Source organism: Pogona vitticeps, chromosome 5 (genome assembly GCF_051106095.1).
Source record: "Pogona vitticeps strain Pit_001003342236 chromosome 5, PviZW2.1, whole genome shotgun sequence".
Classification (NCBI taxonomy): Eukaryota; Metazoa; Chordata; class Lepidosauria; order Squamata; family Agamidae; genus Pogona; species Pogona vitticeps.
Window position 1 is genome coordinate 156,426,807 of NC_135787.1, and position 24,822 is coordinate 156,451,628.

At 37.0% G+C, this 24,822-nt stretch overlaps 1 protein-coding gene across 2 annotated transcripts in view; it reads right to left on the minus strand.

Annotated features, from left to right (window-relative positions):
• FGD6 (FYVE, RhoGEF and PH domain containing 6) overlaps positions 1-24,822 on the minus strand; it is a 68,962-nt gene that overhangs the window by 23,730 nt on the left and 20,410 nt on the right. For both annotated transcript variants that reach the window (XM_020815704.3, XM_078394834.1), the window contains exons 3-9: positions 17,279-17,435; positions 15,922-15,989; positions 15,799-15,829; positions 10,506-10,657; positions 8,094-8,250; positions 5,938-6,025; positions 147-197 (exon numbers count right to left, since the gene is read on the minus strand). In XM_020815704.3, the coding sequence (XP_020671363.3) occupies positions 147-197; positions 5,938-6,025; positions 8,094-8,250; positions 10,506-10,657; positions 15,799-15,829; positions 15,922-15,989; positions 17,279-17,435 (704 nt within the window). The remainder of the gene's footprint in view (positions 1-146; positions 198-5,937; positions 6,026-8,093; positions 8,251-10,505; positions 10,658-15,798; positions 15,830-15,921; positions 15,990-17,278; positions 17,436-24,822) is intronic.

Below are 24,822 nucleotides of genomic sequence, written 5' to 3' on the forward strand. Positions count from 1 at the left end.
TTAAACCATAAATTTTGATATAGCCTTACAGAATTTTGCACTTCAGATAACCCATGACTGACCAGCCTAACAAATATTATAAATTACTGTGTTCAATAATATTTTTATTTTTCATTTAACTAGAGGTCTAACTATAAAAGACTTACCTTTAGTATCTCTGAAGTCAGCTGAATCTTCTGAAAGGTTCTTTAAATAATCTGTGGAAAGAAAAAAATTAATGAGGAAGATTGCAGAAGGATGTCATTACACTGAAATCGCACAGTGTAACTAAAACATATTATATATAATTACTAGGATAATGAATTGAAGGTAGGAAGAAAAAGGGTCCTGCACAGAAAAACAGCATTTGCATTGTACCAAGTTGTATCTCTTGGAACATTCTGAAAAGTTGGGACATAAAATAAAGAGCTGGCCTTCCACTGAAACATAAGACTCAAAGATTGTTAAATGTTAGCAGATTACGTCCTCCACGCAATAAGAATGTGTTCCATTTATTTTGTTAAATTCATGACGGGAGTCATGAAGTTTACACATGATATGGTGTTGAACTAGAGGTAAGCTCCACTGTATTCAACAAGGCTTCCTCCTTAGTGATATGATGCTATAGTATCTTAACAGAAACCCTTCAGCGATGTAACTGTACAAAATACTTTTAACGAAGCAAAACCTGCACATTTTCTCAACTTGTAGTAAATTTTGCTTTTGACCACTAGATGGCTGAACTACACCACAAAATCCTTTAATCATATGAAAGTAAACCTCAAATTTCAAAGGAAGTGCTTACTAGAGCAGAACTGTGCCACAATCTTATTCAATCTGCGTTTAAACACTCTGAAGCAAGAGACTGAGGCAAGGAGGTTTAACCTCACACAACAGATATATTTTGACTTGGATTCCTGCATTGAGCAGGGAGTTGGACTCAATGACCTTATAAGCCCCTTCTAACATTTTTCTATGATCAGTATAACAGATCTCTGTGATATGGGACGTTTGCACTCTTCTCCCAACTCAGGTTAATTAGAATTATGGAAAGGGATACATTCACTTTTTGTATTTATATTTCTAACATTCTTGTACTCTGAAATTCAGAATGAGATATATGAGATCCCAAAGCAGTTTTCCATGTAAGCACCTACCAGACCTAACTCTGCTCAGCTTTAGCAAACTAACCGCATCATGTATTTTGCACCCACTTTGAAGGACTTGGCATGAGCTTTGTTAATCACAAATACCAAAATGCAGATTCCTCTCAAAACTTTAGCCTATGTTTTATAGTCATGTTGATGCATTTATCTTCTATATTGAAGCACCACCCCAAAATGTGCAAGTGATAAGTCCCAGTGAACACTTCAAAATACAATATTGTACGTTTCACACAGAACTTATGACAAAGTGTTAAAAGTCATTTTGCAATGTCCAAAGGTTTTCAGAGGATCCCAGCTTTCAAGGTCTGTAACTAAGAAAGGCTTTTGCACGCACTATTTCAAGTTATTACCTTCCATAATAATCTCCAAATTAGCACAGATGTTAACAGCAGCACTCTTGTTGATTTGTCTCCCTACAAGTCTATGCAGATCTTCTGCACAAGATTACTTATCTCCTGCCGATCTTCTGATTTACATTACACTATTTAATATCTACCTTCCTCAGCCATAAGCACTAGATGTAATTTTATTTTCAATAAGTTCATCTTTTCAAATTCCAATGAAATTAATGTTCACATTCAATATTTCATAGGAAAAGCAACATGAGACAGACTTGTATATAAGATCTTTTCCCTAGGCAAATCCTGCATTTTTGGAATATCTTTCATAAGTAGCAGTGAAAGAAAAACACCTTACTATTTTTGCATTAACCAAGGAAAATACAGTAGCGCATTCTTTTCTGTTCCGCAATCAGCATTGTTGAATGATATTGCAAATAATAACAGGAAGAAAAGGAGGATATGAGTAAATGGAAGGAAATAAAATAAATACATGTCTCCTTTGGTTCAAAGGAAGACATGTATTTTGGCTGCTTACTCCACAAGCCATGTTAGAATTCAATTTGCAAAGATTAACCTGAGCCAAAACTTGTCAGGGCAAAACTCTATAAGCATTTTTTAATATTTTAGGAGAGTACCCTCAAATATGTAAAATAACATGTCCAGGGCTGTTTCTTGAGTGTGTTGAATAACACTGGTAAGAAAAATTCCACATCACATATGTGAGATGGAAGGGTCTAACTGGACTGACTAATTTGGAATGAGACTTGAGTTCCCTTACTATATCCTTGTCATAGCAGCTGTGGGGAAGGGAGGTAATAACTGTACCAAAAAAATCTCTGCATCCTTATACTTACTTTATTTTTTACAACACTGTCACCACCTACAGTATCATAATCACTTTTCATATTATTTGATAACAATAATCATGTGCTGCTGTCAAGTCAATTCTGAATTATGCCAACCCTTTTCAGAAAAATTCAGACTCTCCTTGGACTCTCTTGCTCTCTCTTTTAATTGAATGGTGGATACAGGTGGGAAAGAGATGAAAGGAACAAGGAAGGAATTTGAGCAAATGGAATTACATATCCTTCAGCTTCCCCTTAACTGGAAATAAGGCAAGACAAATTAGTATTTTATAATGAGTTTCCTCCTAATTTACTTTTCTTTTCCAGTTGTCTTTAACATGATAGTAATTCTTGTTCCTATATGGCAAGGAATGAACTGTTTTCTTAAATATCTATAAATATACGTATTTATAGGGGTTCTGCAAGGATTCTGGTCATAGTATATACTTACACACAAGCATACTTAGATACATGTATTAACATCTGTAGAGATGTTATTTATGTATACATAGAAAAGTTTTAGATAAATTACAATAAAGACTAAATTCAATTATTCATGGCAAATACAATGGACTCATTAAATCAATGGCATTTTGGTGAGACAGCATGTATGTATATTACAGTATGTGCATTCATTCATCTATCAATCCAGTGGGTCTACTCTACTAGGAAATAATAATTTGAATTGACACCAGTACTTTTTTAGAGTAACCAAATATCTGAAGTAAACATTCTTACATAATCCTCTTAATGAAAACCACCAAAATCACATATTTGTTTATCCATACTTCAAACTGAGACCCACTTTACATATAAATAACACTTAGAATAGAATAAACCCACTGAGGAGCAAATGTCATGGGAAGAAAGGACAAATTCTGAAATGATTATTTCCTTCTATGTGTTTTTTTTTCCCCCACAGGTAAAGAGCGACATGTCAAAACCAACATTTACAACTCCTGACCTGCCAATGCAAAATATGATACAAGGAAAACTAAACAGAATAAGGAAGCCTGAACAGTGTGGAATTTACTAAGTCAGCACTCTCTGTCTCTTTGGCAATAGAAATTAATGTTTCTCCTAAAAAAATAAGAAAGCAATGGGGAGAAAATGTTTTCGTTGAAAGGAAAAAAGATAGCGTTTGAACTATGATCAAAATCAGAGTGGAGCACTGAATTACTACTAGCAGAGCAGCTCTATTATTCATCAGGAATACAATCAAAATATTACAGAGATGGTTAAAGCAGCCATTGAAACTGACATGGAAGAGCAGCATAGCTTTGTCTGAATGTAGATAATTCTTTTTTTTAAACTCTGTATTTATTTATTATTATTTATTAAAAATATTTTTACCCTGCCTTTCTGCTCAAAAGGACCCAAGGTGGCTTGTATCATTAAAAGACAATATTAAAGCTAACACCTGTGAGTATGCAAATACTAAAAAGGATCAAACAAATACCATACAAAAATCAGAAGCAACACCAAAACACATTCAAAGCAGCAAAGTACAACAATCCATTTAAAATACCCACTCTTCATGGAAAGCCTTCCTGAAGAGGAAATACTTCGCCTGCTGTGTAGGGAGAAAAATTTACAGTTCACTGGGTTTTTTTTGCTGTTGTTGTTTCTTTTCATTCTCATTCTTAAAAATGAAAAATATCTCTGTTTATATCAGCTGGTCAACATGCTGTCTCCTGCATTGTTAGCACAGCCCACTCACATTTTAAATGGTTTTACAACTCTGATACCACTCCTAAACGTTTCCAGAATAATAGCCACATTATTCTGTTGTAGCAAAAATGATAAGGAGTCTTGGTGCACCTTAAAAACTCATTAATTATTTGGCAGATATTTTTGCAGCTGTACTCCTTTTCTTCAGATGCATGTGAAGATGTGAGCTACAATCCAGGAAGCTTATGATGATTTAAATGTGTCAGTCTTCAAAGTGTTACAAGACTCCCTGTTATTTTATCCCTAATAGCCTTTGCTACATCTGTCATGCACAGACTTGTTTAATCTTCTGGAGACAGTGTTTATCATCAGCTGGTGCGGCATTGAATTTCTAAGTTATGTGTATGCTTATATTACAAGGCTGAACTCAAAACATCACCTATGCAACAAAAGAGCCCATATGGCATTTAAAAAAAACGCACACATTAACAGCAACAAAATTCTCTGCATAGGAACAGTCACAAACTGGAATTTCACACCTTTGTTTCCAAGTGTACTGTGATGTGGTAAGAAATAATGTACTACTATCATCTATTTTTATGAAGCCAAAAATCATTCAATTTTTAAAATTTTATTACCAAAACAAAATGTTCATTTTAATGTATAAGCAACAGTTTTAAAGTACTGATTATTTACCAAAATTAGATTTTCATGGCAATCTGCATAATGTATCATTTACATGATATGCTTACAAATCTTTTATTTTAAAACTAAAACGTTGGAGGAAAATAAGGCCACCATTTTACTGGTTGCTTATAATTGTTTAAAATACTTACATCACAATTATTTCTCCCCCATGTACTTTGTTGTTACATCATGCCTGATGGAAGTGATATTAAACTTGAAAGCTTGCACACTTTTTGTGCTGTTTTGATTAGATTAATAAAATTACAACAACTCCAATGTGGATTTTTAAATTTGTTTTGTGGCATCATGAGTTTCTCTATTTTTGTTTAACCCTCTGCATGTTTACACACAAAAAAAGTCTTATGGGGCAAAATCATTTTGGCTTAGATTTGCTGCCCTAAACCACACTGGGATACCCACAAAAATTAATTTAAAATTAATTTAGTTTCTAAAGCTCCCTTTTACCCTGGGGAAGACTTTAGAAGCCTAAGGATATAGGTGGGTGGGAGCTTTCTCAAGTCAAATACCAGATTGATATCAGTGGCCACAATTCCACAAGCAGAGATCTGGTGGTGATTTCTTTACTAGCAAAAGCTCTCCCTCTCCCCACACCCCACCCATTCACATCCTGAAACTCCAAAGTCTTCCCCAGGGCAAAAGGGAGTCTAGGGAGCCTCAGAATCTGTAATGGGGGATAGGAAGCTTTAAAATAATTCAAATTGATTATTTCCCATTCCTCAATCTGGTTTACACATGTGGAACAGCACAAATAGAATATTTGCCCATTGTGTTCAGTAGGATTCACGTCTTAATAGCTGTTTTTAGGATTTGTTTTTAGGACTGCAACCTTAAGAATAGGCCAATATAAAAGAAGAGGATATTTCAGAGGGCCAAAATATAGATTTTATGTGAAATTCTAGATAGTCTTGAACTATGAAATACACAGGTGCCAGCATTTGTTATATGAAAAATAATTACATTATATTAGTTTCCAGTCTCCCTTTCCTTTTTGAAAGCTGTTGAAACACAAACATTCTAGAGCTGATGCTTATCACTATTGCCATTTATTTATCAAAAAATGAAAAAGAACCAACAGCATGAAACCTTTACATCTTCAACCACCATGTAATAAACCAGAAGAATTTCTAGCTGCATAAGGAATAGCTCACATATGAAGTAAAATTTCCCTTTTGAGTTGGATTGCCAATGTGTGCAAACGGGGTTTTGCATTGAAATAGACACTCTTACCTGTCAAAAGCAACCTGTACTGTGGGATTCTCTGAACAGGCTTCAGCAAATAGTGCTTGAGTGCCAAATTAGCACAGCGAGGGCTCATCTGAAAGACATACCAATGATAATTTTGAAAACCGAAATTCTTTGAAAATAGATCAATTTACTTTGCTAGTGCATGATGGAAAGGCAAATTCTGAATTAGTTTTTATATGACCAAAAGATAATCGTTTGACTTAGTTTTAGAAACTGTTTTGCTCTTCAGAAATAAGATAAAATATGAGATAAGTTATTGTTTTGGACTGCAGATCTGACTGAGATATTCTGGAAGCTGCAGTCTAAAAATTAACTTTTTTAATCTCTCACTTATAATGCTGCCATGCAATGACATCGGAAGCTTTATTGTTTTGAAAGTTTCCTCACCTCTATCCAACCACTCTCATATCAGCCAAATATAGTTGTATTTATCTTGTGACCAATGCTAGACATACAGGAAACTATGGGACTTTACAGAAAATAATTAAATTTCTGTCTAACATGTCTGAGACCCTATGCCTTCATGCATGCAAGCTGCAAGCTTTGAGGCATGATACCTTGAATATACATTTGCAGAGCACAAGCATGATGTAGTCAATAAAATGCTGGGCAACAACTGAGGAGACCTAGGTTCAAAACTCCAGCAACCCATGGGGAATTATAATAGTATACTCCCTTGAATTGAGCAGGGAACTTGATGGCCTTGTAGGCCCCTTCCAATTTCACTTTTCTATTATTCTATGAATCTATATTTCATATGCCACAAAAAACTCTACTAAGCCAACCAAAAGTCCAAAGCAACTTGATGGCACATTATAACAGAATATTTCATCTAAAATTGAGGGTTTTAGACCAGAGTTTGGCCTACTTCTAATATTCTGTTCAAAAGGGACATGGTGGTGCTGCGGGCTAAACCGCAGAAGCCTGTGCTGCAGGGTCAGAAGACCAAGCAGTCATAAGATCGAATCCACACTTGTCCCAGCTCCCGCCAACCTAGCGGTTCGAAAGCATGCAAATGCAAGTAGATAAATAGGGACCACTTCAGTGGGAAGGTAACAGCGTTCCGTGTCTAAGTCGCACTGCACTGGCCATGTGACCACGGAAGATTGTCTTCAGACAAACGCTGGCTCTATGGCTTGGAAACGGGGATGAGCACCACCCCCTAGAGTCGAACACGACTGGACAAAAATTGTCAAGGGGAACCTTTACCTTTTAATATTCTGTTCAGCTCAAATTGCATTAAGAATCCCTTCCTTGTGGATGCAGAACTTAAAAACCTTCACATACCAAGCCATCTAGTCCAAACTCCTGTTCAGTGCCGGATAAACCCTGACAAGAGACTTGCAAACAGAGGGAAATGGCCTTTTGTTTTGTTTATATTTTTCTTCTTTACTTAGCTGTCTTGCTTATATCTCTGGGTGCACACTACAGATGTAGAATGTCTATTCTGGCTACAACTGGTGAAGTAGATTCTTCTTGAATTAGTTTTCAAAGCACTGAAGCAGAAGTCAACAAAACAGAAAATGGATTCATAAGCTTCATAAGCTCATTTAAAAGGTTTAAGGATTTTAAAAATGAATTGGCTGTTACTCTTATTCTGATTATACAACTTCACCAGTAACTATATAAAATGTCTTAAATTTTTTCTTTTAAAATTTGTCAGTAAAATAAGTTCATTTTCTTAAATTGCCATTTGGCACCAAAAATTAAAAATGACATACGTTGCTTGAAACCTACAGACCTTTGTAACATGAGTTATTGATAGTATTTTATTCTAGTCAGAAATCTGATTCAAGTATTCTAAGTTTTCTCGGTGCATTTTTCTTGCATATCTTTAGTAAGATGATACCAAAACAAAACTACCAGTAATTGCTTACAATTAGGTATAATACTTAAGTATAATGTATACTGCGTTTTAAAATCAGATGTTATCAGATAATTTATTGCTTAGCTGTTAAAAACCAGGCAAGCTGCTGCTGCAAACATACCAAACCTCCACTCCCATGCATTTTAAAAAGGGACAATAACTGAAAAAAAATCACTTGTACTACATCTGATAAAAAGACATGCATCATTTAAATGAAACTAGAATAAATAATGTCTGGACTAGCACACTTAGAAACATTTACAGTACTTACCTCAAAATCCCGCACAACAGCAGCAAATCCTGGGTTCTTCCTACACTGCTCGTCCAGCAGGGTCACATTCCTATCAAATTCTTTGATGTAAGTTGAATACATTTTTAAGTAATGCCCTTTCTTCAGAAATATATCAGCAATTCTTTCATTGTCAATCCTGAAATTTAACCCCACAAACAATCAGATTGTGTACATGTAGACCTTAGTTCGTCTTACTCCAGCACAATCAATTTACAAAAAAACAAAACTATACAGAAACAACCAAGCAAGGCCAAATTATGTGAACATCATATCTGGTTTGGCCTTAGAGATTTCAGGCACAGGAGATAAAAATCTATGATTTTTAATAAAAATGTTTTTATCAGATTTTAAAATTTAAAGTAGTTCTTTTTACTTTTGGCACTAACATGCTATTGTTATTTTAAAAAATCATCAGTTTTTAAAGTGTTATAACTCAGAGACCTAATTGCAAACTAAAGGTTACACATTATAATTCTATATTACATTATGAAAATTGTATGAATGTGCAAAGTTTTGTAAATACAGTGGTGCCTCTACTTACGAATTTAATCTGTCCCAGAAGATGTTCTTAAGTCGAAACGTTTGTAAGTCGAATCAGCATCTCCCATAGAAATGCAGTGAAAAACAATCAATCCATTCTGGCTGTTTTTTGTTTGTATGTAGAGGCACATTTTCTAAGTTGAAGCATTAGTTCCTATGGAACTAAACCGGTTAATCCGTCCTCTACCACTAGGAGGAGAATTTTTTTTAACCTAAGATGACTTAGGTTAAAAAAAAAAGAGCAGGAAAGGAGGGAGGGAACAATGGGGAACAATTTTACACCACATTTTACATATTTTAAACCAAACACCTTTTAAGCCAAACCAAGCACCTTTTAAATCAAACACCTTTTAAACCAAACCAAGCACCTTTTAAACAAAACACATTATAAACCAAACCAAGCACCTGGGGAGCATAGAGAGAGAGAAGACAATGTGTGGGGAGCCTTGAGTCTAAACTCCATTTAAGAGCAAACCAGCCAGCAGAGGCCCTTGCAGAAAGGGTCTGCAAGACCCATCAGCGCACAGAAACATAACCCCCCACCTAGCCCAAACTCAAGCTGCAAGGGAAGCATGCAGGAACCATTGCAAATGCACAGAAAACAAATGGAGAAAGGCACAGAGAACAAAGGGACAAGGTTGGAAATGCACAGAAATCAAATGAAAAAACAAAGGGAAGCACGCAGGAACCATTGCAAAAACAGAGCTGATCAGAGATGCACAGAGAACAAAGGGACAAGGTTGGAAATGCACATAAATCAAAGGAAAAAGCAAGGGAAGTGTGCAGGAAACATTGCAAAAACAAATGGAGCAGATCAGAAATGCAAAGAAAACAAAGCAAAAAGGCATGCAAGACACATTGAAAATGGGGAACTCCCCCAAAAAAGCAACCAACCCCCCCAAGACCCATCAGAAATGGGGGGACCAAAAAACAAACCCCTCCAAGACCCATCAGAAATGGGGAAAACACTCCAAAAAGCAACCAACCCCCCCATCGGAAATGGGGGAAAACAAACAAACAAAAAACAATTAACCCCCAAGACCCATCACAGCACAGACGCATAACCTCTCCAGCCGAAAACCACACTGCAAAAATACCCAGAACAGTTTTGTAAAACTGTAAAGCAGCACCTTACCTTAGTAGGCAGCCTCCTCGGATCCCACACTCTCTAACTGCCCGGGCGAAAGAGCTACAAAGAAGCAGCCTCGTTGCCACCTACAGTTATCTATTTGAATTTCCCACCCTTTCCCCCTGCCTTTTTGTGTTCGTAAGTGAAAGCTCTGTTCACAAGTAGAAGCAAAATTTTGCAACCGGAGCTGTTCGTAAGTCAAAATGTTCTTATGTAGGAGCGTTCGTAAGTAGAGGCACCACTGTAGGTCCAACAGTCTAAAACTTAAATTTTACTAAATTCTGTAGACTTCTATACAGATAATTTGGTTTATCTTTCTATCTCTCTTAGTACTCAATCTAGAAGACAGCTGGGAAAAAGCCCACCTCGAAAGGACTCTACTTGTCAAAAATATTTATCAATTTTACAGCCAGTGAAAGTGCACTTGTGTTCCTGCATTACCTCAGCTGTCTGCCCTAAATGCCCCAATGATGAAAATGGATCCATAGACACACATTTCTTTATACTGACCGAAAATCTATCTGAAAATAGTCACATCACAATAGCGGATTGTTAGCTTCAGAAATCACATTTATAATCTAAAATATTGGAAATTATCACAAGTCTTATTCCTGATCCTAAAAATAATCAGACCTTGTGGTGATCTCCCTTTTTTTTTTTAGAATGCAAAGCTCAATTAAGGAACTGATTAACCAGAAGGAATATACACCATATAGCGTTACCAGTGAGACAGACGTTCTTCTAGCTCTCTCAAGAGGTCCCGATTAAGCTCATACAGCTGAGGTAAGTAATACAGGATCTGATTCAGGATTCTGTCCTCAATTACAGGCTTTCCAAGCTGCCTGGAAGCATGTGTGACTGCATCTCGGAAATCCTATTACAGTACAAACAGGAAATATACACAAACACATACTCTTTGAGAAAATGGTTTCCAAATAAAAATGCAGGTCATGCTATTTCCTTTGTACAAATACCACATATCCCAACTGGCCAAGTTCAAGGACTGAACATGCAGCCCATGGTTAAGTAGCTCAACTGTGAACAATTCAAAGAACCTTCACATATCAACTGGCAGCAAACACCTATCCTATCTCTTCCACTGTACTTTTCTAATACACACATTTTTGAAACTCAGCATTTATTATTAAAATGTACATCTTACTGACTGACAAGGCTTTTGTTGTGGCTTATTCATGCCACCTGCCACAAATATTTTTACAGGCAGAAACCATTAACGTGGGAACTGGTTCTTATCTCTGTGCAAATCTAAAAGTTGCTATTGAGGATCGTGTCAACTTAAAAACAGAAATCCAGTACATACTTGTGTTCTCTCTTGCTCTCACACAACCTCCTTATTCTCCTTGCAGATAAAACATCTACATGCTGGAGATGCAAGGATATATTTAAGGCTAAAGGATGATAGTGCATTTTACAGCACCCTCTTCCTTAACTCAACATCAGAATGGGAAACAGTGCTCAATCATTTCCTACTTACAAGTCCCTTCTCTCCTTACATAAGAACAGGATGTTTGATCAGTCTAAATAAAAGCTAATTTTAGTTGTTTTGGGTTTTTCATGCTCTTTGGCCGTGTCCTGAAGATTGTTCTCCCTAACATTTCCCCTGTCTCTGTGGCTGGCCTCTAAGCTAATTTAATTGTTCCACCAGCACAGCAGCCACACAGTCTCTGGGAAATGGCCACTAGAACATGAGTACAGCTGCACCCTATATCTCACGTTCCCCAGGAATGTACATGCAGAGGCACAGTGCCTTTGATACTGAAGATGATATACAGCCACCCTAAAAAGCACATTCAGGGTGTAATATGGACTTTCAGTGCATGGTCTGATTCACTTTTGTCAGCTAGGAATGGTTAATAACGCAGTACACTATCAGTGAAGAAATGTAAATGAAGTAAACCAACTATGTAAACATATCTACAAGTTGCTCAAGATGTAGGAGTCTATGCCTAAAAACAAAACAGTTGAACAGGGGCACATTGGTCAGCAATCACCCCAGTATTTTTTAACCGTGCAATCTTTCCTAAAATTAGATTATTTGAAGCAAGAACAGAAAGGGTGCATTTTGGTATTGCAGACCTAATGTCCCTAGACTTCAGCGAAAACAGATGGTTTCATTCATATGGGAATGCAGTATTTTTATATCTTGGGAGCCAACTGGCAAAACAAGTTAACTAACTCTTTTACACACCTGGGGTTTTATGACCTTCAAACGTTGCCATCACATACAGAAATAAGTCAAGGGATTACTATAATTAATAGAATCCAGATGGAACACAGTAGCTCCTAATAGCTTTAGGCAAAACATTACACGCATAACCCTAGTAGAAACACTTAAAAACACTTTGGGGTGGTGGTGGGGAGGGCAGTGAGAATATATGTGTTTTTAACATGCATAAGCCTGACTGGTGTTATTTATTTATTTATTTATTTATGGACTTATATACCGCCCCATAGCGCTACAAACACTCTCTGGGCGGTTTACAATTTAATTATACAGGCTACATATTACCCCCCCAGCAAGCTGGGTACTCATTTTACCGACCTCGGAAGGATAGGAGGCTGAGTCAACCTTGAGCCGGCTACCTGGGATTTGAACCCCAGGTCGTGAGTACAGGTTTTAACCACTGCGCCACGAGGCTCTTGTTATGCCACAATTCTGAATGCATTTGTTCATAAATACACAAGTGAAAGGGTAACAGGCAGGTCTTATTCTTTTTGTCATAAGCATTATAATTATTATTCATTTTCATCCCACTCTCTGCTAATATACCCCTAACAACCCAATACCTACAGAAAACCAGATGTATGTTTTCTGTTTCACACACAAAAAAAGCATTCCATACCAGCAAGTGGAGGTACAGTGATACAACACCTTGAGACCATATTGTTTTCCTTCCACAATAGAACAAAATGTAGTATGACTTGATAAAACATGAAATTCTTTAGTTGTGCTGTTATGTTAAATCAACAGGAAAGGAGCCATTTAGCCCTTGTTATAACAAGCAACTCTCCCAAAAACAAAGACTATAGACAGAATAAACTTGCTTGTGTTTCTGGACTGCAGATGGAGGATTGTTCTCCCTGCATTTTTTTTTTTTTTTTTTTTTTTTTTTTTTGGTCAGAAGCTCGGTATGCCTTTATTAGCTGCACGGGAGGCAACAATTGAACAGATGTGCTTGACTCCATAATGCTGGCAAAACCACCCTGGCTATATTCCTCCCATCTTTCACATACAACGTTTAAAAGGCGTATACATGCAACAACACTATCACAAAGTTCCATAATTATAGCTCTTCTGGGGGGAGGGGGACAATTATTTTATTTTGTTTTTATTTTATAAAAGATGGAAGGACACCAACAAATGTCTTCATACAAGGTTGCTCTCCACTTCTGCTGTTCATGTGCATATGCACATATTCCATGACCCATTACAAACTATTTCCAAAACCTTAAGTTTCAAAAGCAGGTTCCAATGCTGCAAAGTTAAGGTTTGCAAAATTTGATTAATTCAAAATTCAGCATACAATCTGTGTCAATAATAAAAGACATTACCAATCAGTTTACTTTTCAAAAGAAAGCTCATTTTCAAATGAGATAGTATTTCCTAAAAGGAAATCTGGAATATTGTTCCTTTAAGGTAAAAAGGACACCTGCCATCTTCAGGATTCATTTCCTAGTCTCATCAGATTTCAATATTCACATGTGGCTCCCATGTGACTTTTACAAGAGGTTAAATTCTTCTAATAAATTTTAATGGATTACAGGTGCTGAGTTACTGAATTACAGACCAGTAAGGAACAGTTTCATGCACTGGCTATTTTTTTAAAGTGTAAGAGCAGCTCCATAGTTCAATACTAACTTCCATTTTATAAAAAACAGGAACTAACAAAGATGTTCTCAATAAAAGTGTCTATGTCATGAGTGTGTATCTGTTGCCATATGATACACACATATAAGTATACCACCACTTTAAATGCCTTTGCTTACATTTCCCTGATGAGGAGAAAGTCAGAAGTTAACAAGCACAAAATTATTTACAAATAAATTCTTTATTCAAATTAATAGTAATGTCTATTGGAACCAGATAAGTCCCAGTGAAGCCAATATCTTTGTTTACATGACCTGACCTTATATGTGTCAGCCTTATGTTCACATACTCCTTTGTCCCATGATACACTGTTTTAAATCTCTTCATTTTATGGAAATCATGATACAACATTGCATCTAATAAATAAAAAATTGCTTTCTGCTCTTCCTCAAAGCCTAGAATTAAAACTAAAGTCACAGTTCAGATCAATTGAGCAAACCAGAGTTTGCTAATTGAAATGTTGTGGCAAACTGGTTACAATAGAAAAGACAAGGGACTTGGGGAGGAGAATGAAGTATGTGAGCATAAGAGCCATTCTCATGGTGACAAGCCATGTAGTTAAAGCCAACAATTCTATTCCATAGTCACAAAAATGTAACTTGGCTGTACAAGTATGAAATCATTTAATACTTTCAGATTTATACTCAGCTAAGGTGGTACCCATACTGTGCTGTCTGTGAAATTCAGCAGTTTTGCCAGCAAAGCAAAATTATATCCAAGAAGATGGCAAGCAAATAATCTATATGGGTGCAACAGAAAATAAGAGAATAGAAGAAATGAAGGTGATTGGGAAAATATGCCTATTTTAAAAAGGCTTGGTATACCAAGTCTGTTGTTAACCTATTAAAAGCAGAAAGGATAAGATAAAATGCATGGCAACATCAATGACTTTTAATAGCTAATATATTCTCATATTTTCTCTCATTATCCAAAAAATTAAATCTAAGCAATTTTAAAAAGCTAAAACTGCATTAGACTATACAATTCTTGGTTACTCTTAAATTTAATAAAGTGATATTGGCAGAACATGGAAATGTTACCTTTTTAGATTATAACTCCTGTAAATGCTGGGTAGATAACTGGGAGTTGTAGTCCAAAAATTAGCTTTTCCATGCTCTAGGACTCCAATTGTTTCCTTTTTGATTTGGATGGCAGAGTGAGGAGACTGGCTGTCAAGTGAAAAAGCCCTGACCTGACAAGTAGTTCTCTGAACTTTGATTATCAAAGAAGAAGAAAACCCAGAATGGTCAGGCTCAAACTTGGCTGCCTGGCCAGTCAAGCTCACATACCTCTGGCAATACTTGAAAGCAATAATGGGGGGTGGGGAAGTATTTTTTTAAAGCTTAGTTGAGTATAAAAACACCCTAACCATATAAGTCTTACTTTTTCTATCTGGACACCCTTCAATATAAATACAAAAAAACCTGCTCATTCTAAGAAAATGCAATTAAGGAAATAAAAACAAGAGCAAAATATCACTGTAATGGCAAGCAAGTAATCTATATGATGAATGGTAACAAGGAATAATTCCTTTTAGCAAAGTACTAAAGGTGACTGCATCCTTGTCCCTCCCAATTACATAAAGTTGATTCTGACATGTCATTTCCTTTCCCCATACAGATGGGATGCTTAACATCTCAAACTGCCATAAGTAAATTAAACCTGTGTTGCATTTTCTTTGTAAGTAAAGGTTTACCTATGCACACATAAGCAAAGTATTTTCAGATGTCAAAACACAAAAACAGTCCCACCCCCTGCCAAAAGTTGCAAAAGGACACTCTCCTGCTCTACAGCATTCTGACCTGGATGGGAATGCTCATGAATTCCAGACTGCTGGTCTTAATTGCAGTGTTTCTACTCCCCAGTCTATTTATGGTAGCCCTAAAAAGGATACATTCTAAAAAATCTAACATCTAGCCCAAACTTCTTCCCTGCACCTCACACTTAATTTTCTTTTATCCATTACCCAGGAATTTTGACAGTTTATTTTACTGTTGCTTAATTAGTCTGGTTAGTGGTTTTCAAAAGGGAATATTAGTAACACTGGGTTTACAATTTCTGTAAAGACATTAGTAGATTATTAACTTTTAACCAAGCACACATATGAACAAAAGTAAGATACTTACAATGTGCAACAGCTTTAACACATCTACGAACCTATTAAAAAAAGAAAAACAATTCTAAGCTACAAAGGAAATAAGATTCACACAAGCCTACACAAAACTACTTAATTCTATACAGATACTTACACTTTCTCTGAGCTCATGATTTCTTTAGCAATATGGTAAACCTTTGTTTTCTTCCCAGCTGTGTTAATCTGCAAATAAAATTAAGCTTCATTCAAAAATGGTAGAGAATCCTAGTAGCATACATAAACTTTTGGCTCCAGTACTACTATATACCACCTCAGTATAGGAAAGTGTATTTTAAAAAAACACCTCTACATAACACATACTACAGGGGTGTCCAACCTTTCACCTTCCCTAGGCCACATTAGAAGATGAAAAGTTGGTTTGGGCTGCACATAAATTTGGTTTGGGCCGCATGGGGGGGGCAGCCCTAGCCGTCCTCCACAGCCCCGCTCCAAGCACGCTTACCGGCAGCTGCGATCTCAGACAGCAAAGGCTGCCAGCTTCGACTCCGGTGGCTTTATGGGGCCGGGAGGGGGTCCACCTATTGACGGGGATGGTGCAATGCATTCATGCAATCCCTCTCTCCCCTCCCCTCTTGCTCCTTCCTTCCTTTCCTCTGTCCCCCCCTACCGTTGTGATGTGCCCCGGCCGCATTCCAGCGGCAAGTGCCGGTAGTGTAACTTGAAACTTTGGAATTTCTTTTAAAATAAAAAATTGCACTGGGCCGCATTACAAGCCGACCTGGATCGCATGCGGCCCATGGGCCGCAGGTTGGACAAGCCTGACATACTATATGGGGCATTATAGGAGGTGCCGCCCAAAAAAGTAATTTTCCCAAACTCTGATATTGCTACGGCATCGTTGCATGCAAAAGTTTTAGAATACAAACACATTAGCCCTTTAAATGTTATTGTTCCGTTAATTGCCAATAGCTCAGATTTCTATCTATTCAAGAAAGCAGCAGGACTTTGATTTTAAAATGGCATCAATCAACTAGTGAAATATTTGAGTCAGGATGATGGCATATTTTGAACTCAATAAGCTTTGCATTAAATATTCAGTCATCCATTTTTATTTTTCAAGGCTATTTCCACTAAATTAAAAAAATTACTGTAATTCAGAAAGCTTTTTCAACATGAAATTTAATCAGAAATAATTAGCAACACTTAGGTCCTGAAGACACTGCAGTACCAAGGCCAGGAAAACCTAGCAGGATGGGGTCAAGATTCGAGTAGAATCATATCAAAACAAATAAACAAACAAAACCTTTCATTGATAGATACGTATTACTTCGCTCAGCTGAGATTGTGATGATTCTACTTTTACTTTTTTAATTGTTTTGACCCAGTTATCTGTGTTTTGTTCTGTTATATTTTTCCTATTGTGAGCTACACTGAGAATAATATCAGAAGGTACCATAGAACTGGCCAAAATAAATTAGTAAGTATAAGTATACCAAAATAATTATATCTACCTGTTCGTTTTCTTGTGTATCAAGCTCCCCTTTGCTGGAGTCTGAATTAGTATCTGCATCTTCATCAGAGCTGCTCACATCTCTCAGTATCAGCTCATCATCCGAATGCGCATCTTCTAGCACCAAATCAGAACCACCAAAATCTTCAGCTAAAGACCTATATAACAATAATGTTGCATAGTTTAAGCACAGCATTACCTATTTATTGAAGAAGCTGATTATGCCACTAATGCAACCCAAAATTCTTTAAAGTAATCCAAAGAAATAAAGAGGCAATGATTTCCTGCAAGATTACAAAAATTGTTCCTGTCAGTTACTATCGTGACTGCACAAGTATCGTAACAAATTACAGAGTTCAGTGGATGTCCTAAATATCTCAGGCAAAAATCTCAAAATCCTTCTTTGTCACAATTCAAGACAAAATCTCAGTATCTTTTTGTGTGGTTGGCTTCGTGTATTATCTGCCAAACAGCAATACTATCCTATTTCCCTGAAAATAAGCCCTATTACTGTAATAATTTTTGAGGATGTAGTAGATCCTCTTTCATTTAATATCTCATGGCTTTAAAGAAAAGAGTATTATAATAACAAATACAGTGGCTGTAGAAGATTAAGATAATTTTGCAAGGCACAAGAGTTAAAATATATAGTGCTGAAATGTCAACATCACTTGTTTAATTGTGTGACATAAAGCAAGTCAGATATTATGGAAGTCAGCTCAAGACTGAAGATTTTGACAACATTCCTCTTTGTCATAATAACTTAAAAAAAAAAAAACAGACATCACACAGCTAGAACTTTCGATGCTGCCCCTAATGAACCCACCTTGCAACAGCATTTGAACAAGAGTGACCTAGCATGTAGTCTGCTTCCTGCTACATCATACAATTTTATGAAGGTGATTAGAAATAATGTTACCCAATAATTTTTAGTAACATAGTACAGCTTATTAATATGACTTCAATATTTGTTCTTGTTTAGTCATTTAGTCGTGTCTGAGTCTTCGTGACCCCATGGACCAGACCACGCCAGGCCCTCCTGTCTTCCACTGCCTCCCGGAGTTTGGGTCAAATTCATGTTGGTAGCTTTGGTGACACTGTCCAACCATCTCGTCCTCTGTCGTCCCCTTCTCCTTTTGGCTTCACACCTTCCTAACATCAGAGTCTTTTCCAGGGAGTCTTCTCTTCTCATGAGATGGCCAAAGTATTGGAGCTTCAGCTTCAGGATCTGTCCTTCCAGTGAGCACTCAGGGTTGATTTCCTTTAGAATGGATAGGTTTGTTCTCCTTGCAGTCCAGGGGACTCTCAAGAGCCTCCTCCAACACCACAATTCAAAAGCATCAATTCTTCGGTGGTCAACTTTCTTTATGGTCCAGCTCTCACTTCTGTACATCAATACAGGAAAAACCATAGCTTTGACTATGCTGACCTTTGTCAGCAAGGTGATGTCTCTGCTTTTTAAGATGTTGTCTAGGTTTGTCATTACTTTCCTCCCACGAAGCAGGCATCTTTTAATTTCGTGGCTGCTGTCACCATCTGCAGTGACCATGAAGCCCAAGAAAGTAAAATCTGTAACTATCTCCATACCTTCCCCTTCTATTTGCCAGGAGGTGATGGGGCCAGTGGCCATTATCTTAGTTTTTTGATGTTGAGCTTCAGACCGTTTTTTGCACTCTCCTCTTTCAACCTCATTACGAGGTTCTTTAATTCCTCCTCACTTTCTGCCATCAGAGTGTATCATCTGAATATCGGAGGTTGTTGATATTTCTTTTGGCAATCTTCATTACGGCTTGGGATTCCTCCAGTCCGGCTTTTTGCATTATGTTTTCTGCATATAAGTCAAATAAGACAATATATAGCCTTGTCGTACGCCTTTCCTAATTTTGAACCAATCAGTTGTTCAATATCCAGTTCTAACTGTTGCTTCCTGTCCCAAGTATAGATTTCTCAAGAGATAGATAAGGTGGTCAGGCACTCCCATTTCTTTAAGGACTTGCCATAGTTTGCTGTGGTCCACACAGTCAAAGGCTTTTGCATAGTCAATGAAGCAGATGTTTTTCTGGAACTCTCTGGCTTTCTCCATAATCCAATGCATGTTAGCATTTTGGTCTCTAGTTCTTCTGCCCCTTCGAAATCCAGCTTGTACTTTGGGGAGTTCTCGGTCCACATACTGCTGTGGCCTACATCTACTGGCCTTGTTGTTAGCCATGCTTTCAAAGACCCACTTGACTTCACTCTCCAGGATGTCTGGCTCAGGGTCAGCAACCACACTATCTGGATTGTCCAGGACATCCAGATCTTTCTGGTATAATTGTATATTCTTCCATCTCTTCTTGATGTCTTCTGTTTCTGTAAGGTCCCTACAATTTTTGTCCTTTATCATGTCCATCTTGGCACAAAATGTTCCTTTAATAGCTCCAATTTTCTTGAACATATCTCTGGTTTTTCCTTTTCTATTGTTTTCCTCTACTGTATTTCTTTGCATTGTTCATTTAAGAAGGCCCTCTTGTCCCTCCTTGCTATTCTTTGGAAGTCTACATTCAGTTTTCTGTAACTTTCTCTATCTCCCTTGCAGTTTGTTTCCCTTCTCTTCTCTGCTATTTGTAAGGCCTCATTGGACAGCCCCTTTGCTTTCTTGCATTTCCTTTTCTTTGGGATGGTTTTTGTTGCTGCCTCCTGTACAATGTTACAAGCCTTTATCCAAAGTTCTTCAAGCACTCTGTCCACCAAATCGAGTTCCTTAAATCTGTTCTTCACTTCCACTGTGTATTCATAAGGAATTTGGTTTAGAGTATACCTGACTAGCCCAGTTGTTTTTCCTACTCTCTTCAGTTTATGCTTGAATTTTGCTATGAAAAGCTGATGATCAGAGCCACAATCAGCTCCAGGTCTTGTTTTTGCTGACTGTATAGAGTTTCTCCATCTTTGGCTGCAGAGAATATAATCAATCTGATTTCGGTATTGCCCATCTGGTGATTTCCATGTGTAGAGTCACCTCTTGTGTTGTTGGAAAAGAGTGTTTGTGATGACCAGCTTGTTCTCTTGACAAAACTCTATTAGCCTTTGATTCATTTTGAACTCCAAGGTCAAACTTGTTGTTCCTTTTATCTCCTGAATCCCTACTTTAGCATTCCAATCCCCTATAATATCTTTTTTTGATGTCAGTTCTAGAAGATGTTGTAAGTCTTCATAAAATCGGTCAATTTCAGCCTCTTCAGCATCTGTGGTTGGTACATAAACTTGGATTATTGTGATGTTGAAAGGTCTGCCTTGGATTCGTATTGAAATCATTCCATCATTTTTGAGATTATATCTCATTACAGCTGTTCCCACTCTTTTCTTGACTGTGAGGTCTACTCCATTCCTTCTATGGGATTCTTGCCCACAATAGTAGATATGATGATCATCTGAATTGAATTTGCCCATTCCTGTCCATTTTAGTTCACTGACGCCCAGGATGTCAATGTTTCTTCTTGCCATCTCCTGTTTTACCACATCCAGCTTGCCAAGGTTCATAGATTTTACATTCCAGGTTCCTATGCAGTATTTTTCTTTGCAGCATCGGACTTCCCTTTCACTCCCGGGCATGTCCACAGCTGAGCATCCTTTCGGCTTTGGCCCAACCACTTCATTAGCTCTGTAGCTACTTGTACTTGTCCTCCACTCTTCGTCAGTAAAATGTTGGACGCCTTCTGACCTGAGGGGCCCATCTTCCAGTGTCATATCTTTTAGCCTTTTGTTCATGAGGTATTCCTGGCAAAGATATTGGAGTGGCTTGCCAATTCCTACTCCATAGGCTATAAATAATACACATGGTATTCTGTGATAAAGACTGGAATCATGTTAACAGCTCCAGGAGAAACTGCTTTGATAATCTTGTATAGCATAGAGCTAGTTTTCTCATAACCAGCTATAAAAAATTTCAAAGTGCTAGCTCCAAAGACATTTAAAATCTAATGGGATGGCACACCCCACAAACCCTAAAATATCTGGGTCTAGCAGAGTTATGGCAGGAGACAACTATATCTTAATTGCAATTCTTAGGACAGTCATGGCTCACATACCAAGAGGCAAGATAAACACATAAGTGACAGTGTAGCTAACCAGCTGTCTTACAAAGGGGCAAGTTTTAGCAGCATTAATTCAAGCCAAGAATCTGAAAGGAACACCAGTTTATTTTAAGTCATAGAGTCCTGTCTTGCGGCAGTAGCTAGAGTTAGAAAAGTGGCCATGCTGGTTGAGGGATTATGGGGCTTGTAGTAAAGAGTGGTAAATCTTCCAAGACCTTGTTATGGTTCAACCTAAAGCCATCTTAAAATAAATCTACAATCTGAAATGATACAATCTGTTCCAGACAGGGAGAAACTGGAAATCATGTTTTAATATTTTCATTAACTGCCATCCAGAATTTTATGAACTTCCAAGCTCTGAAACGCAGGTCCCAGAGACAGATTCTTCAAGGATCTATGTAAAGTTCTATAAACAGCAACAGTCAACAGTGAAAATGTGGGAGGGTCATATTTAAAACACAGTTGGCACAGTATATTTTTGGTTCTCTTTATGTTAAGATGGAATAATGTTGGAGGCAACAGAGTTATTTTGATTTTTCCCAAATGAGGATACAGCACTGTAGTCTCATCCCAGAGCAAAGACTTTGGAACCTTAGCAGAATGTCAGTCATGGTTCATACCAAAGATGAGGAATACAAAATACAGATGAAGAAATCATACAAGCAACTAATATCCATCTGTAGCTATTTCTCTTCTTCTTCTTCACAGAGGGGATTGATTTAAATTAAATTTATTTAAGTCATTATTTCAATCACAATTTAAATCACTATTCAGTCAATTAAATTATGTGAATTTTTATTTCCTAGGAAGTGTCATCCTACATGCTATTACCTTATATATTTTTGCACAGTTTGCCCACATTTATTCCACTTCAGTGTCCAAAAGTGTGCACTTTCAGAGAGGGGATTTGAATTTGGTTTTGTCTGCACACTGCTGCAGAGGCACAACAGCCAGGATTATCACTCTGAAGAAGCAAGCATTAATGTGCAAAACTATTGAAATTACTCTTGGAGGTATCAGTAATCAGTGATGTTAATTGTGATCCCAAGGCTTGGGATTCAGACTGTGCATGTGCCACCCAGCTGGCAGTGCGGTCCATGTGCAGAGACAGCAGTCTTGGAAGGGAAGCTTTGTTTAGGGTTGTTATTACATACCATATTTTTTAAAGCATTTTGTTGCGAAATTAATATAGCAAGACATTGAAAAGGCTACAACAAATACAGGATTGTGAATCCATAGTGTACCTAATGGTTATAGTAATTAAGCATTTCTCTCTAGCAGGCTCCAAAATAATTGATATGTACTGGACAGGAACTATGATTTTTATTGATTGTTATATACTAGATTGTGTATTGGGAGAGAGACTGAAATAGTAACCGAAAGAACCTTTGCAGAGTGTTACAGAATCTCAGGAAACACGGATTCAAAAAGTGCTCGGCCTTATTTACAAAACATTTTTAAAAGATCATATGAATACAGTGCCTCATTATACAGAGCAAGAATATGAATATGATGCCTCATATTATAGAGCAAGAATTTATAGTCACTACTCCATAATGAGATGTTTGAGCTACAACAAATTTTAAATTAAAATCATCATTACACAGAATTTTTTTTCAAAGCATTTGAAACATTTTAACAATAATTCTTAAAAAATATAATGGAAATAAAAAACTGATTTCAATTTTAAAAGCTGCTTTTTCTTTTTAAAAGCCTGCTTCATGAAATTAGTTATTTAATAACTCAGGTTCTTCAAACTTTTATCAGCACTCTGATTTTTAGAGCTGTTCAGTTGTCAGCACGTTCCAAATTTTACATAAGGTCTCTAAATATTTTTACAAAATCGACCAATAATATGTCTTGGCAACCTTATTTTAAACACTAACTTCCCACATTTTCTGGGATAAAGACTACCACAGCTGTTTTTGGAAGGTTAACTTCTGCATTAGCAGTCATGTGAAACAAGTCACCACTAAGTCACTCCACTACTCTTTGAGTAAGAATAATTTCTTATAGCATGTGAGCCGGCCGTCACACAGAGAGAAGTATTTCTAGACTGCTGTACTGAATAATACATGCTTATTTAAAAATATATTCTCTAAAAAAATCTCAGTATAAAATATTATACCATATCCTATTTATTCTTAACTCTAATCATCGGGCATTTAAGAAAAATGATGACAATCACTAAGAAATACACCATATTGCATAATCAAGTTCTATCAAGTCAATTCTGACTTATGGCAAACCTTTTCAGGGTTTTCCAGGTAAAGACTACTCAGAAGTGGTTTACCGTTTCCTTCTTCTGGGGGCACCTTGGGATTGTGCAGCTTGCCCACAGCCAAGCAGGCAGGCTCTTCTCCCAGAAGGCACAATGGGGAACTGAATTTCCAACCTCTGGCTCCAGAGCTAGATACCTAAATCGGTGAGCTATCCAGCCAGGTTACAAGAAATATATATATTTGGTCTAAAAGATTTCTGAACAACACTGCCAGATGCTTTATTTCAAAGACTATACTACTGCTTGATATTTTGGTGAATCCAAAATTTGAAGGAGTGCACAATTACTTATGTTTAATGGAGGAGATTTTGGAGGACTGATTACAGCAGCAAATCAAAGAAAAATACCTAATATGTACAGAAAGGCCCATATATATGAAGGCATCCCAAATTCGGGGAGGAGAAAATAAGGATATAACAGTTTTACAGATATATATTGTAGCTCCTAATATGATGCATGTGATAACCTAAAGAGGCCTGATAGTATAACTAGTAATAGCAATATCTGCACTAAGAAACTTTGCTGTTCCACATTTCAGAAACCGGTGCTCTTTCACCATCCATACAGAATAAGTGACTAGTTTAATAACAGGCTAAAATTCAGGTCATACTGTACATGTTTTCATAATTTTACTGGTTACTTTCAGGGGTGACAAAACATATTATTCACATCCCTGAGAGACACAAATGAAAGTACAGTAAACTATTTGTCTTCTCTATGCATGCTCCTTACCCTTCATTAAGCTCTGTACAGCATTAGCAAATCTTGGCAAAGCCAAGCAAATAAAAGAGCAGATATATAATTTGAATGCTTGTCAGTTGCTTATTCTCAAAGATGCTCACAGTGTAGTGTTAAGAAAACATTTTGATTAAGCTGCTTGATAAGTAAATAGGCCTTTATTACAACACTTAATACACCAAAGATAGTATAAGGGCAAACTTTCTACATAGCTGCAATTAATTCTTCCTTAATTCAGTTCCTTAATTCAATTGGTCAAAGGCCTATTGTACCACTTCAGTTTGCAAGAAAAGTCTCCCTCCCTTTCTCTCCCTCATACAGAATTTTAACATGTAAGGAAGGTAGGCAGGTTACATTTGCTTTCCCTATACAAGAGCTCTTGTTTTGTGTACTGTACAGCAATCAATCAATCAATCACATAGTTCCCTCCTGCCTGCCTTGCATTCTCCCTCTCTC